Source organism: Palaemon carinicauda, chromosome 13 (assembly GCF_036898095.1).
Source record: "Palaemon carinicauda isolate YSFRI2023 chromosome 13, ASM3689809v2, whole genome shotgun sequence".
In the NCBI taxonomy this organism is placed as follows: domain Eukaryota; kingdom Metazoa; phylum Arthropoda; class Malacostraca; order Decapoda; family Palaemonidae; genus Palaemon; species Palaemon carinicauda.
In genome coordinates this window covers 41093154-41108663 of record NC_090737.1, presented here as the reverse complement: position 1 = coordinate 41108663, position 15510 = coordinate 41093154, and the positions used below count along the sequence as shown (strand labels likewise).

At 47.0% G+C, this 15510-nt stretch overlaps 1 protein-coding gene across 1 annotated transcript in view; it reads left to right on the top strand.

The window, feature by feature from the left end:
• Positions 1-15510, top strand: part of ND-13B (NADH dehydrogenase (ubiquinone) subunit ND-13B) — a 44867-nt gene that overhangs the window by 15315 nt on the left and 14042 nt on the right. The window contains exon 2 of the mRNA XM_068385608.1: positions 6863-7024. Coding sequence (XP_068241709.1) covers positions 6863-7024 — 162 coding nt within the window. The remainder of the gene's footprint in view (positions 1-6862; positions 7025-15510) is intronic.

Sequence of the window (15510 nt, the reverse complement as noted above, 5' to 3'; positions counted from 1 at the left end):
TCTTTGACTTTTAAATGGCCGACCCTTCCCTTAGTACGGAAGTGTGTTTTAGGCTTTTAGCAATTATTTTATCACGTTATAAATTAATTATAGATTTTCCTCTATATATTTTATATCTCAACCGCCTTTATTAGGCCTCTTCGATTAGCTTTCCATTTATAATAAACATCAAGATAAATTTTAATGATTTGTTTATATGCGACCTTTCCTATTCCTCCTCTAATCCGAGAGTAGGCGGTCCTAACTTGGAAACCGAAGTTAAACAACGTTGAGCCCTTTCAATCGTAAATAACTTTTACAGAGCAAATGATTTAAAACTTATTAAATGAATATTTTTTAGTAGATATTTTATGAAAGATTTTCTTTGAATAGTCTTCGTACTGTTTCAAAGATGAACTAACGTTTAGTTTATTTATGCTACGCAGTTTGCGCTCTATCGTTACGATAGAGAGAGAGAGAATCACGGTTTCACTTTGCAGAAAGAGTAAATCGATTCTGACGTTTTGTTCATTCTTCTTTCAAAGCTTAAATGTTTTAAATACTATTTTAAAGGAACTTGTTAATTGAAAAACCTTTCAGTTTTTTCCTTTGGTCAAATAACCTGTTTATTGACGAAAGGTAAGTGGGCTCTTCTCTTCGGTGCGAAATCAAGAGAGAGAGAGAGAGAGAGAGAGAGAGAGAGAGAGAGAGAGACGGAGAGAGAGAGAGGAAGAGAGAACGTTCCGATCTTTATTCTCGTCCCAAGCGAGTAACGTTGTTCTCGAGTCAGTTTTTTACTCTCGTCCCTAGTCTCTGTACGGGGAGAAAGGATAAAACGTTTTTAGTTTTTATTCTCGTCCCAAGGCACTGTACGGTGAGAGATTGAAAACGTAGTTTTGAATGAACTAGTGTTTAGTCTCCTTCAAAGCCACTTATCTTTTTATCTTAATATATGTTTACTGTTTTTTGCTTGTATTAATGTGCTTACATTATACGACTGATTTTGCAATTATAACCTTTTGATGAGGGTAGAATTGCGTGCTTCAGGTAGAAATCAGTTTTATTCATACCTAATGTGAATTGTTGAAAAATTCGATTTCAGTGAAGTAAGTGCAAAACAGAAAATCGTAGTGATAAAGTGATAATTGCGCAAAGTGTTATCAGTGTTGCGACCGAGGGTTCGTCTGTTCGTGCCTGTCGTTCGCCTAGTCCGAGACCTCTTGCAAGCTCCCAAGCCCAGGGGAGAAGTAATGTCGTACGACTTATGGGTTCGAGAGGACTTGATCAGCGAACAGACGTTCCCTCTATGGTTTCAGGCGTGTCTCATCAACACCGCCCCTACCATAAGACGAGCGAGACGATTTTCTCCTCGTCATCCGAAGGCTTTTCGCATAAGAAACCGTGGAACAAGGTTTCGAGGCCCTTTAAGCGAAAGTCAGTCCTTTCAGGACAGGTCCAGCGTCCTGGTTTTAACCATTAGGACAGCTCTGACCCTATGCAGTCATCGGAAGACTGCTCGCCGCCTAAACAAAAGCGTAACACAGGCTCCGAGAGTCTTTTTGTAGGCAAGGTTTTGCAGTCACAGACGTTACCCTCGTCTCTTACCGCAACCATTCCCGTTGATCCTAAATGGGTTGTACGGCAAGACATGCATTATAAGCTTGCCTCTCTTATGAAGGACTATTCTGTTGAGCAGGTTCACGATGATCCTCGCCGCTTAGCTGATCGAGATCTTGGCCGTCAGCCGCCCAAACGAGCCTTTGCTCGTCCTGTTGACATTGATGTTACAAAGTCACGTCAATCGTGTTTTGTAGAGCCTCACTCGATGCAGTCCCGTGTTAACTCTCAGCCGCTTGTGGACGTTCAGCCGCTGCCGCTTGCTCTTGTTGACGTTCAGGACGTTCACCAACCAGCATAGTTGACTTGTTTTGACGTTGAGCGTCAAGCACCGCAGTCAAGAGTTGTTTTGACTGCTAAGTCTAAGCAGTCAAGGCAGTCTCGAGTTGACGTCGAACGTCCTCCCGCACCTGTTGTTGTTACTGGTCAGTCCTTTAAGCAGTTACATGACATAGCGTCCTTGACTGCTACTGTTGCTCCTTTGCGTGTGGACTCTGCTTGTCAAGCATTGCCACCACGGCAGGTCTCTCCCTTGCTTGAGACTCGGCTATTGTCGGACAAGGTTCCTTCAGATGAGGAAGTTGCTCTTCCCCCTCCTACTGATATTCCCTTGAGGACTCTGTCAGACGGAGAGGAGCCTAAAGCTGCTCAGCCCTCTATGGACTTTAAATAAATCATGCTGATTTTTAAGGATCTTTGTCCGGATCTTTTTGTAACTGCTGCTCCTCGTTCGCCTAAACGTCAGAGTTTACACTAGGCCTAGCTACTTCGAAGCCGTTGTTTTATAAGCTAGTGCTCTCTCGCTCTTCTAAGAGAGCTTTACGTTTGCTAGGCGACTGATTAATCACCAGGAGGAGTTTGGGGGAGACAGCCTTTGCTTTCCCTACTTTTAAGCTGGCTTATAGAGCGAGAGTCTGATATGACAAGGGAGAAGTTCTCGGCTTGGGAGTTCCTGCCTCTGCCCAGATAGACTTCTCAAACCTCATAGTCTCTCCCTGGCGCCTGGCCATGAGACGCTCCAAGTTTTTATGGTCGACTTCAGAGCTAGACCATCTCCTGTTAGGAGTTTTTTTCGAGCGTTTGAAGTTTTGCTGTACAATTATGTCATGCATAAACAAGGCTTTAAGGGATGGCTCCAATGATCTGACAGCCACGTTCTCTGCAAGAACAAGTCCCTCAGGGATGGCTCCAATGATCTGGCAGCCATGTTCACTGCAGGAGTACGTAAGAGGCAAGTGCGCTCAATGTGTTCATTGTCAAGACAAACTTCACGATGAAGTCTACCAGGCTGTCTTGACAGCATTAATGGAAGGCGACTGGATGGTCTCTCTCGACCTTCAGGAGGCATACTTCCACATTCCTATACACCCGGATTCCCAACCGTTTCTGAGGTTTGTTTACAGGAATGTGGGGTACCAGTTTCGAGCCCTGTGCTTTGGCCTCAGTCCTGCTCCTCTCGTGTTTACGAGGCTCATGAGGAATGTGGCAAAATCCCTCCATCTATCGGGGATCCGAGCCTCCCTGTACTTGGACGACTGGCTTCTCAGAGCATCGTCCAGTCTTCGCTGTCTGCAGGATCTACATTGGACGTTGAGTCTGGCCAGGGAGTTGGGACTTTTGGTCAACCTAAAAGTCCCAACTGATCCCATCCCAGATTATTCTATATTTGGGGATGGAGATTTGCAGTCCAGTTTTTTTCGGGCTTTTCCGTCTGCCACCCGAATAGAACAAGCCCTGCTCGAAGTCCAACTAATGCTGAAAAGAGAACGTTTGTTCAGTCAGGAGTTGGAACAGTCTCGTAGGGACTCTCTCATCCCTGGAGCAGTTTGTCTCACTAGGGAGACTACACCTTCTGCCTCTCCGGTTCCATCTAGCCTCTCACTGGAACTAGGACAAGACGTTAGAGACGGTATCATTCCCAGTCTCCGAACCAGTAAAGGCATGCCTGAAATGGTGGGACAGCAATATCAGTCTGAGAGAGGGACTATCCCTAGCAGTCAAGAACCCAAACCACGTGTTGTTCTCAGACGCGTCGGATTTGGGTTGGGGTGCGACCCTGGACGGTCGGGAATGCTCGGGTCTGTGGACCTCAAGTCAGAAGAGCATGCACATCAACGGCAAGGAGCTATTAGCAGTCCACTTGGCCTTGATGATATTCGAAAGCTTCTTCGAAACTAAGTGGTAGAGGTCAACTCAGACAACACCACAGCTTTAGCGTACATCTCCAAGCAAGGAGGCACACACTCCTTCACGCTGCTCGAGATCGCAAGGGACCTTCTCTTATGGTCAAGAAATCGAGGCATCTCCCTGTTGACGAGATTCATCCAGGGGGACTTGAACGTCTTGGCAGACTGTCTCAGTCGGAGGGGTCAGGTGATACCCACGGAATGGACCCTCCACAAGGACGTGGGCAAGAGTCTTTGGGCTACTTGGGGTCAACCCACCATAGACCTCTTTGCCTCCTCGTTGACCAAAAGGTTACCAATCTATTGCTCTCCAGTCCTAGATACAGAAGCAATCCACATAGACGCGTTTCTACTGGATTGGTCTCTTCTGGACTTATATGCATTCCCACCATTCAAGATAGTCAACAAGGTACTGCAGAAGTTCGCCTCTCACGAAGGGACAAGGTTGACGTTGGTTGCTACCCTCTGGCCCGCGAGAGAGTGGTTCACCGAGGTACTTCAATGGCTGGTAGACTTTCCAAGAAGTCTTCCTCTAAGGGTAGATCTGTTACGTCAGCCCCACGTAAAGAATGTCCATCAAAGCCTCCCCGCTCTTCGTCTGACTTCCTTCATTATTATTATTATTATTATTAAATGCTAAGCTACAACCCTAGTTGGAAAAGCAGGATGCTATAAGCCCAGGGGCCCCAACAGGGAAAATAGCCCAGTGAGGAAAGGAATTAAGGAAAAATAAAATCTTTTAAGAATAGTAACAACATTAAAATAAATATTTCCTACATAAACTATGTAAACTTTAACAAAACAAGAAGAGAGAAACTAGATAAAACAGTGTGCCCGAGTGTACCCTCAAGCAAGAGAACTCTAACCCAAGACAGTGGAAGACCATGGTACAGAGGCTATGGCACTACCCAAGACTAGAGAACAATGGTTTGATTTTGGAGTGTCCTTCTCCTAGAAGAGCTGCTTACCATAGCTGAAGAGTCTCTTCTACCCTTACCAAGAGGAAAGTAGCCACTGAACAATTAGAGTGCAGTAGTTAACCCCTTGAGTGAAGAAGAATTGTTTGGCAATCTCAGTGTTGTCAAGTGTAAGAGGACATAAGAGAATCTGTAAAGAATAGGCCAGACTATTCGGTGTCTGTGTAGGCAAAGGGAAAGAACCGTAACCAGAGAGAAGGGTCCTATGTAGTACTGTCTGGCCAGTCAAAGGACCCCATAACTCTCCAGCGGTAGTTTCTCAACGGGCGGATGGTGCCCTGGCCAACCTACTACCTACTATCGAAAGACTCTCAAGAGCTCGAGGCTTTTCGAAGGAGGCAGCCAGTGCGATTGCAAGAGCGAGGAGAGCTTCTACCATTAGAGTATACCAGTCGAAGTGGGAAGTCTTTCGAGACTGGTGCAAGTCAGCATCTGTGTCCTCGTCCAGTACCTCTGTAGCCCAAATCGCAGATTTTCTTTTACATCTGAGAAAGGTTCGCTCCCTTTCAGCTCCCACGATTAAGGGCTACAGGAGCATGTTGGCTTCGGTCTTTCGACATAGAGGCTTAGATCTTTCCAACAATAAAGATCTCCAAGATCTCCTTAAGTCTTTCGAGACCTCTAAGGAACGTCGTTTGGCAACTCCTGGATGGAACTTAGACGTGGTCCTAAGGTTCCTCATGTCAGACAGGTTTGAGCCATTACATTCAGCCTCACTGAAGGATCTCACCCTCAAGACACTTTTCCTAGTGTGCTTGGCTTCGGCTAAAAGGGTCAGTGAACTTCATGCCTTCAGTAAGAACATCGGCTTTTCTACAGAAAAAGCCACTTGTTCACTTCAACTTGGTTTCCTGGCCAAAAATGAACTGCCTTCTCGTCCTTGGCCTAAATCTTTTGATATTCCTTGCTTATCAGAGATCGTAGGCAACGAACTGGAAAGGGTATTATGTCCTGTTAGAGCTCTTAAGTTCTATTTAGCTCGTACTAAGTCATTACGAGGTAAATCTGAGGCATTATGGTGCTCAGTTAAGAAACCATCATTGCCTATGTCAAAGAATGCTTTGTCATATTTTATCTGATTTTTAATACGAGAAGCTCATTCTCACTTGAATGAGAAAGACCGATGTTTGCTTAAGGTTAAGACGCACGAAATTAGAGCTATAGCAACCTCCGTGGCCTTCAAGCAAAATAAATCTCTGCAAAGTATTATGGACGCGACTTTTTGGAGAAGCAAGTCAGTGTTCGCGTCATTTTACTTAAAAGATGTCCAGACTCTTTACGAGGACTGCTACACACTGGGTCCATTCGTTGCAGCGAGTGCAGTAGTGGGTGAGGGTTCTACCACTACATTACCCTAAATCCAATATCCTTTTCAATCTGTCTCTTGAATTGTTTTTAATATTGTTTTTTGGGTTGTACGGAAGGCTAAGAAGCCTTTCGCATCCTGATTGATTTGGCGGGTGGTCAAAGTCATTTCTTGAGAGCGCCCAGATTAGGGGTTTGATGAGGTCCTGTTGTATGGGTTGCAGCCCTTAATACTTCAGCTTCTGGGAGTCTTTCAGCATCCTAAGAGGATCGCTGGGCTTCGTGAGGAAGACAGACTAATAAGGCAGAGTAATCGTCTAAGTCGACTTCCTTACCAGGTACCTTTATATATTTGGGTTTTGTTATGATATAACTGTCAAAAACTCTAAGCATATACGCTGTAAACTTAATTAACTCTGGTCTCTACCCACCACCATGGGTGTGAATCAGCTATTATATATTCACCGGCTAAGTTTAATATTTAGAAATGATATTTTAATTATAAAATAAATTTTTTAATATACTTACCCGGTGAATATATAAATTAAAGGCCCCCCCTTCCTCCCCGATGGAGACCCAGCGGGATGAGAAAAATTGGGTCTGTTTACATGTATATGCGGTATCTGGCCGATAGTTGGCGCTAGTGGGCACACCCGCAACCTTCATAGCGATCGCTCGCGAGTTTTTGTGTGTTTTTCTGTCGAGCCGCCAGAGGCTCAGCTATTATATATTCACCGGGTAAGTATATTCAAAAATTTATTTCATAATTAAAATATCATATTTTCTATATTTTCACAGGCCACGGGGTTAGCTGGTTTAGCAGTTGCAGCCCATCCTCACCATACACTAGGTGTATTGTATGGCAAAATTCTTCGCTGCTTGCAAAAAATGCCTGCTGATGCATCTTACAGAAAATACACTGAGCAAATAGTTACTGAGCGCCATAATCTTGTCAAGACAGTGAGTAGGCATTTTTGGTTATCAGACTTGGATGACTTTTGTCTTACTTATAAGTTTTTGGCAATATTATTCTTGTTTTCTTGAAAAATTCACTTGTTGCATTGTAATTGAGGTCTTATCTTTGAGTAAAGTCTTTTAAAGAATATTTCTCTAATGTAATAGTGCTAAATATTATTATGTGTTTATATATTGTTCCTTGAAAATTTAAGAGTATAATAGCATTGTATGCATCTTGTCATATTTTATTGAAGGTCCAAACCTTTACTTTACTATCTGTAACTTTTTCTCTTTCTACATATGGGTAATTACTTCTCTTGCTTCTGATTGCCAAACAGCATAATTTTATTTCCCAATTTGTATACTGTACTGTACTTCGTCCCTCACAAAGTGTCAGCTTTTTGTCAATAGTTTAATCACAAATGTTTCAAATAATATACCTCAACTATGTAATACTGTACTTTGTTCCGTAACTTGAATACAAACCACGATATTTAATAGGGGTATTACTTTCGGCGTAGCTGAAATGACAAACCATTAATTTTTAACGAGGGTTTACTACCCACACCGCAAGTTAGCGAGGGTAGGGGAGGGTAGCTTGCTCACACACCTGTGCTTGACCCCACTTTGCTCTCGGCTGGGATGCTGGTCGGACATATCCGCTCTCATCCTCGCCGTCATATTGGAAGCTATTTAATTGCTTTTGGTCTTTCTTTTTCTAGTTTTTGTGTATGTGAAGTTGGCCTCTGTGATCATGCGCACCTGCCCTGGGTTTCCCGACCGCCCCTGTGGCACGTTCATGTCGGCGGTCGAGACTGATCCTCACGCCCTTTGTTCTTCTTGTAGGGGCCAACGGTGTGATAGTGTCAACAAGTATAGTGAGTGTAGGGAATGGTCTATCTCCCAGTGGGAGAGGTTTTTGCGACGACAGAAGAAGAAGATCAAACGGGATATTTCCCCTTCGAAGGTTGCTTCGAAGGGAGAAAAACCCAAGGCCTCTTCTTCCGTTGCCCAAGCCTCCTCCGAAGCTCCCACTCGGTCGGTCTCTTTTGAGGGACCGTCGAGTGGTAGCGTAGATCGATTTATTGTTAACCAACCTCGGATCTCGAGAGATGACGTTGCTTCCCCTAGCGAAGCAGTTCCATCTCTTCCCCCGGGGGAGGACATGTCACTAACCTCTCTGTTTCAGCTTTGGTCCTCCTTGGGACTTACAGGTTCGCCCTCCAAGGGGTTTTTGCTTAACTACATCCAATATGGTGCTGCTGTCAAGCAATCGTTGTCACCGTCAGAGGTTGATCCTCTGTCTCTTGTCGATGTTGTGGTGTCAGAGGTATCCAATGCGGTTTCATCCATCTCCTCTTCCACACCAGACTCTACTGTAGCTGACGGCTTAGTTTTTCCCATTCCTGATCAACCTACGATGGGGAAACTAAGTCCATCGTCAGTCTCTCCTGCTAGTGTTTCTCTCCCTCGGGGAAGTTCACTTACAGATACTCCTCTTCAGAGGACTGCTGAAGGTCAGTTTGCTGATCCAACGGCCCCCATAGGGCACATCCGTTGGAAGGCTCGCCTTCCTCTTCGCCATAAAGGCCTTCCGTCACCTGCCGTGAGGAGACGCCTCTTTGGTTCAACGTTTTCTATGCAGTCCCCCGCAGAGGAGCCTCTAGACCAATCATCCGTCACTGCACCTGCATTGGTCCTGGACCTCTCTGCAGATCGTTCGCGATGTCCTTCGGTGGAAGGTCGTCCTTTTAAAGGCCACGTCGACCTTCTACCCGACAGACCTGCCGACCTGCCGTCACAGTTCCTGCATGGGCCTAACAAGGTTCCAACTGAACGTGTTATTGCACGCCAACAACCTACGTGCTACGCGCCCACAAAACCTGACAAGCGCTCTTTAGTAGCTTGTCAGGCCCCATCACTACGTGCTGATCTTCCTTCTTACCCTAACACAGGGCATCAAGAGCGTACGCGCCAACATGCGCATGCGTTCAAAAAGAGCATAGTTCTACCACGCGCCACCTCATGCGCACATGTGCCAACGATCTCCTGTGTGCCCTGAGCTCACTGTGCTTACGCGCCAACGATCTCCTACACACCCTGTGCACACTGCGCTTACGCGCCAACGATCTCCTACGCGCCAGCGGCCACCTGCGCGTCAACAGTCACCTGCACACCTACGTTCTCCAGCGCGCAAATTACCTGCGTGCCATCGATCTCCTGCGCGCCAGCGCTCTCCCGCGCGCCAACATTCTCCTGCACGTGCGCATCTTTCTCTCCTGTGCACCATGCTGCGCACCATCTTACGCGCCAGGTAAAACCTGCGCGCCAACTTTCTCCTGATAGCAGGACTACTGACAAGTCAGCCATGCTGCCTTCACCCGCACGCCACCCCTTACCAACGCGCCAATGTTCACCTGCGCGCCAGCCTTCTCCTGCGCATCCACAAGGATATACGCACGCTCGTCAATCCTCTTCTAGGGATGCGCGCCAACATTCTCCCGCACGCCCCGCATGAATCTACTGCGCGCCCGCAAGCTGGGGGGGACTTTCTCCTGCGCACGCCCTAAGGCTGTAACAGATGCGCGCGAACACTCTCCCGTTCGCCATGCATGCACTTCATGGTTCTCCCGCGCGCGAGCCCCGATATTCTCCCTTGCGCAAGCGCCATTATTCTCCCTCGCGCAAGCGATAATATCCTCCCGCGTTTGAGCCTACGCATCACAAGGAAAGACCTTTGGCAAGGTCGCCATCGCCTAATTCCCCTCCCCGTAAGCGAATACCACCGCGCATTGTGGGAGAAGGGAAACTTCCAGAGTTGCCACAGGCGAACCCACCAATTACAGTGACTCCTCCCAGGGATCCTTCAATCCCGTTCCCTTCAAGCGGTATGTCTGACAGTGCGTCTTGTCAGCCAACAGCTCTGGTTCGGTGCCTTGATCAGAGCCGTAACTCAGGTTTTCAAGCCTGTCCTCTCCTCTCTGAATTGGGACATGGAACCATTGCTTCCTCTACCCCATTGAAGGGAAAAAGAGGAGTTCTAGACGCGATCACTTCCCGAAGGCGAAACTGACTCTACGCAGACCTTCGAGGCAGGTTCCTTCTATATCTCAGACTGCCTCTCCTTCCCATACAGACGAAGATTTCCCGTCTCCAAGGGAATCACGCGAGGAGAGACTTTCCCCCATCGCACCAATGGAAGAAACCTCTCTTCGCGCCGAGAATGCCACACAGTCAGGGATTGGAAGGAACATGCCACCCTCATCAATGTTGGAGTCTTACATCCTTCCCAGGAAGGAATCCAAAGACTCCAAAACATTGCCTAAGTCCTCCACTAGGGCTAGGATGGAGCCAACTAGACACTCAGGGAATGTCTGTGACTCTCCCCAAGAAGAGCCTTCGGGGATAGAAGGAGACTTCGCTGCAAGTCCTACAACAGGAGGAGACCAGCAAGAGTCGGAACACGCGTTTTGGCAAGTTGTGACTCTAATGAGGGCTCTCAATGGGTTTTCCAACCCAGAGATCCCTCTTCGAGAGGGCAAAGACTCGGTCTTAGACCGCGTCTTTGGTACTCAAAATCCCTCTTATGACCAGTGGAGCCCTGCCCTGGTCTCAAGGGGTAAAGAGTACCAGGGACAAGATCTCGCAACAGCTCTCGGAGATGTCCTCCTCCAACCGTTCCAGTACCACTAACAAGCTCCTCCCACCTCCTCGCGTACAGCAGAGGAGATACTTCGAGATCCTAGAGGAGTCTTGTCTAGCTCTTCCACTTCACCACTCACTGGAAGAGCTAACCAGGGGAGTCCCTCTTGAGAGACTCTCCAACCAGCAGGTCTCGTTCTCGGCAGCCGAGATCCTCAATCAGGAGAAGGTCGCGAAGTATGCTATGCAAGCTACCTCGTGTCTCGATATCTGGTTGGGGACCTTAGGTATCCTGATACGTTGAGGATTTCTCCAAGGAATGTACCAGGAAAGCTATGAAGACCTTCCTTCTCTCAGGTACTCGCACTATTGAGTTTCTGGCCAACCAAGTCTCGAACTTGTGGGAAAGTACCATTATGAAACGTCGGGATGCAGTAGCTGAGAGATTCCATCAGAAGGTCCCTAGCGCCGAGATCAATATGCTCAGACATTCCTCCATAGAGGGGTCTGTTCTTTTTGAGCCTAAGGATGTGGAACATGCCGCTGAGAGGCGGAGGAAGTCTCATCAATACTCCCTCCTTCATAGGGCTTTAACATCCAAGCCCTATAAACCTCCAGCACCACAGCAGTCCCGTCCAGCCAAGACCCCTACGACGACAACAATAGCGAAGACGATGGTGTCTAAGCCCTTTCCTGTCAAAGAATGGAAAGGCAATAAGTTCTCCAGGGGAGGCAAAAATCCTAGAGGGAGCAGCCAAGGCTGCAAAAGCTAGGATAGGCTGTCCCCCTGCACTTCCACTAGTGGGGGGATGCTTACAAAGTTGCTCAAACAGGTGGAAGCAACTCGGGGCCGATTCCTTCGGGCAGAAGTCCAGACCTTGTTGAAGAAGGGCGCTCTCCAAGAGGTCCTCGACGGATCCCCAGGCTTCTTCAGTCGACTCTTTCTTGTAAAGAAGGCGTCTGGAGGCTGGAGACCAGTCATTGACCTCTCAGCTCTGAACAAGTTTGTCAAACAAACTCCGTTCATCACGGAGACGGCAGACATGGTCAGGCTAGCAGTAAGACCCCAAGACTTAATGTGCACACTGGACCTAAAGGACGCGTACTTCCAGATCCCAATCCATCCGTCTTCAAGGAAGTACTTAAGATTCAGCCCGGACACAGAAAATACCAGTTCAAGGTGCTGTGCTTCGGTCTTTCCACAGCACCACAAGTCTTCACCAGAATGTGCACCCTAGTATCATCATGGGCACACAGGATTGGCATCTGTCTCCTCCGTTATCTGGACGACTGGCTAATCCTAGCAGACTCGGTGTCAACCCTTTTTCAACACCGAGACAAACTTCTGAGACTTTGCCAAGATCTGGGGATCATGGTAAATCTCGAGAAGTCTTCCCTCCTTCCCACTCAAAGACTTGTATACTTAGGCTTGATTATAGACGCCACTCTCCACAAAGCCTTCCCATCAGGCGACAGGATAGCAAGGCTGAGGAAGGTCGCAAGACCTTTTCTCAGACGAGAAGAACTTCCAGCCCAATCGTGGTTACGTCTCCTCGGTCACCTTTCATCGCTGGCCCGTCTAGTTCCCTCCAGTGGCGACTCAAGTCCTGGTGGAATCAAGCTTACGACTCCCTGGACATCCAGATCCCCATGGGACCTGCGGAACTGACGGACCTCCAGTGGTGGGTGGCAGACGAGAACCTACGAAAGGGAGTGGATCTTCTCGTCCTCCCCCGGATTTGATGCTGTTTTCAGACGCTTCAAAAAAAAAGGGTGGGTGCCCCACAGGCTGCACCACACGATCTCAGGCCTCTGGTCAGAGTCAGAAAAGTAACTCCACATAAATCTCCTAGAGATGAAGGCCGTCTTTCTAGGACTTTAACAGTTCCAACAGTACCTGGCAAGTCACTCTGTGGTGGTGATGAGCGACAACACCACAGTACAGTAGTGGCCTACATCAATAAACAAGGAGGTACTTTTTCACAGCAACTATCCCATCTAGCAGTAGAGATACTGAGATGGGCCGAAATCCACTCTACCACTATCGGCACGCTTCATTCCGGGCAAGAGGAATGTGCTCGCTGACAACCTGAGCAGAGCATCTCAGATAGTGAGTACCGAGTGGTCTTTGGATCATCTAGTAGCCAATAAAGTCCAGATTTTGTGGGGTTCTCCGACTGTGGACCTCTTCGCAACGGCCCTGAACTTTAGGCTCCCGCTGTACTGTTCCCCAGTCTCAGACCCCAAGGCGCTCTGGCAAGATGCTTTGCAACAACGGTGGGACAACATCGACGTTTACGCCTTTCCCCCGTTCTTTCTGATGAGGAGGGTACTCAACAAGACCAGAACATCGGTCAATCTTTCAATGACCCTCATAGCTCCGCTATGGCATCATGCAGAATGGTTCTTGGACCTTCTGCAACTCCTAACGGAGCCGCCAAGAGAACTCCCTCCACGACACAATCTTCTCAAACAACCACATGCCAACATCTTCCACAAAGCCGTAGCTTCACTACGACTTCACGCCTGGAGACTATCCAGCATCTCCTCTCTGAGAGAGGATTTTTCAATATTAATCTTACCCGATAATCATGTAGCTGTCAACTCTGTTGCCGACAGAAATCTACGGTCGGGATACGCCAGCGATCGCTATACAGGTGGGGGTGAACACCACAGCGCCATCTGTGGTCAGGTACTCCAGTACTTCTTGTCAACACCACCTCAATTTTTCCTCTGTCGTGCCTCCGGCTAGACCTACATGGATACGCTGTTGATTCTGGAGTTATTGCTCACGATTTGGTATTTGCTCTAGAGTTTAGCCTTCGCTATTCAGGAAGCTTTATCATTAGCTTAGCAAGTTTTTGGAATTAATTTGATTTAATTTTTGATTTAATTTTGGTGACTAAGAGAGTATGAACTCTCTTTCACTTTTAATGGCCGACCCTTCCCTTAGACGGAAGTGTTGGTGTCGAAGAGAGTATAGACTCTCTTTCTTAATTTTGCTTAACAAAAGTTATAGATTTATTTTATATCTCTCCGCCTTTTATAGGCCTCTTCGATTAACTTCCTTTTATTATAAACTTATTAAAATTAATTTTTATATTTGTTTATATTCGACCTTTCCTAATAGTAGGCGGTCTTTTCTTGGATCCGAAGTTAATTAACATTGAGCCCGTCATTTCGTTGTTACCTGTTAACATATTATGCTATTTTAATGTTTTTGAAAGAATTTCTTTGATAGTCTCGTACTGTTTTCAAAGTTGAACTAACGTTTTGTTTTGTCTCTGCAGTTGTTGACGTTCAGAACGTTCAACTTGCGCTCTATCGTTACGATAGAGAGAGAGTATTCACGGTGTCACGTTGCAGTAAGAGTAGAACGATTCTAGCGTTTTGTTCATTCTTTCTTAGCTTAAATGGTTTTAATTCTAATAAAGGAACTTTTTATTTGGGAAATCTTTCAGTTTTTTTCCTTTAACAATAATATGTTTTAACGATATATATAATTGGGCTCATCTCTCAGGTTCTAAGTCAAGAGAGAGAGAGAGAGAGATAGAGACGGAGGGAGAGAGAGGAGGATAAACGTTTCGTTCAAGCGGGTAACGTTGTTATCGTTTTTGCTCTTCTCCCTAGTCTCTTTAGGGGAAGAAGGTAAACGTTTCTAGAGTTTTATTCTTGTTCTCAGGCTTTATGCGGTGAGAGATTTTAAACGTAGTTTATTTGATCTAGTGTTTAGTCTCTTTTCCAGCCACTGAATTATTTATCTTTCATTATGTTTTTCTGTTACATTGTAATACTGTTTTCGCAATTACTAACTTTTAATGAAGGATAGAATTGCGTGTTTCAGGTACAAACCACTTAAAGTTTCGAGTTCAGTGAAATAAGTGCAAACAGAAAATCAAAAGTGATAAAGTGATAAGCGCAAAGTGTTACAGTGTTGCGTTCGAGGGTTCGTCTGTTCGTGCCAGTTGTTCGCCTAGTCTGGGACCTCTTACAAGCTCCCAAGCCCAAGGGAGAAGTAACGTCGAAGGACTTATGGGTTCATCAGGCCTTGATCGACGAACAGACGTTTCCCTCCGTGGTTTCGGGTGTAACCAACTCACGTAGCCGACGTGATCACCCTACCCTCACAAAGACGAGAGAGCCCTTTTATTCCTCGTCTGCGGAAGAGGTTTCTCGCAGAAACCATGGACCAAATCTTGCAGCTTTTAAGTGCAAGTCGGTCCCTTCCGCGCAAGTCCAACTCCTAGGTGGTGCCATTAGCACTGGGTCAGTTCGGACTTGCTGCAGTACGACAACTGCACACCTCCCAGAGAGGCAAGGTGGTATCGCAACAGGCAGTAACTCCGTCTGTTGCCGCACCAGCTGTTTTAGACCCTCAGTCTCAACGGACAGTAGCTCCGTTTGTTGTTGTCTTTCTTAAACTCTAGTGGTCTATGCTGCAGACAATGCAGTCTCAGCTTGCGGTGTTGATGCAGGAGTTTCAGGCAGAGAAGGTTAGCACACCTCCTCCTGCGAGCGCTCCTCCACCTCTGCGCAGTCCACCCTGCCAGACGTATGATGTTGAGGCTCCTCCTGCCTCCATGCGTGAGCTGCCGCATTGGGAGTTGCCAGGTACCAGCGCTATGCAGCAACCTCCACTTTCCTTGAGGCAGGAGCCTCATGCTATGCGGCAACCGCCTCAACTCTTGAGGCAAGAGCCTCAACTCTTGAGGCAAGAACCTCAACTCTTGAGGCAAGAGCCTCAACTCTTGAGGCAAGAACCTCAACTCTTGAGGCAAGAGCCTCAACTCTTGAGGCAAGAACCTCAACTCTTGAGGCAAGAACCTCAACTCTTGAGGCAAGAGCCT